We start from the raw sequence: 402 nt of genomic DNA on the forward strand, positions 1-402 counted from the left end.
GTGAGATCTTCTGCTGCTTTTTCATCTTTGTTGACTATCTTAGTGCACCCTCCCCGTGTCCGCCATCTTACTACACCCATCAAATCCCCGCCATCTTACTACACCCTAATAGCACTCTCTTCCACTAAATACGACCCTCCCTTTCCCCAAACTCACCCTTCTCCCCAATCTCCCCAGGCTGCAAACACGCCAACCATCCCGAGGGAGAAGATTCGTCGGATTACCACCAGTTACCCGAACGACCCGAATTCACCCTTCTACGACCCCAGTGGAAAGGAGATGAAGCCTTTGGCACGAATCACCATCACCCGCCAGCGTGTCTACGAGAAATCTTGCAGCGATACCCACGGGCGTGAGTTCTTGTGTGTTTTATATGTGTATATATAAACCTTGTTCATTACG

The 402-nt window shown here is 50.0% G+C and overlaps 1 protein-coding gene across 1 annotated transcript in view; it reads left to right on the top strand.

Moving 5' to 3' along the window:
• LOC119581722 (spondin-1-like) overlaps nt 1-402 on the top strand; it is a gene marked incomplete at its 5' end in the record, with an annotated part of 49715 nt that overhangs the window by 19230 nt on the left and 30083 nt on the right. Inside the window, 1 exon segment of the mRNA XM_037929847.1 lies at nt 178-352. Coding sequence (XP_037785775.1) covers nt 178-352 — 175 coding nt within the window.

The sequence above is a fragment of the Penaeus monodon genome, chromosome 15 (genome assembly GCF_015228065.2).
Source record: "Penaeus monodon isolate SGIC_2016 chromosome 15, NSTDA_Pmon_1, whole genome shotgun sequence".
Taxonomy (NCBI): domain Eukaryota; kingdom Metazoa; phylum Arthropoda; class Malacostraca; order Decapoda; family Penaeidae; genus Penaeus; species Penaeus monodon.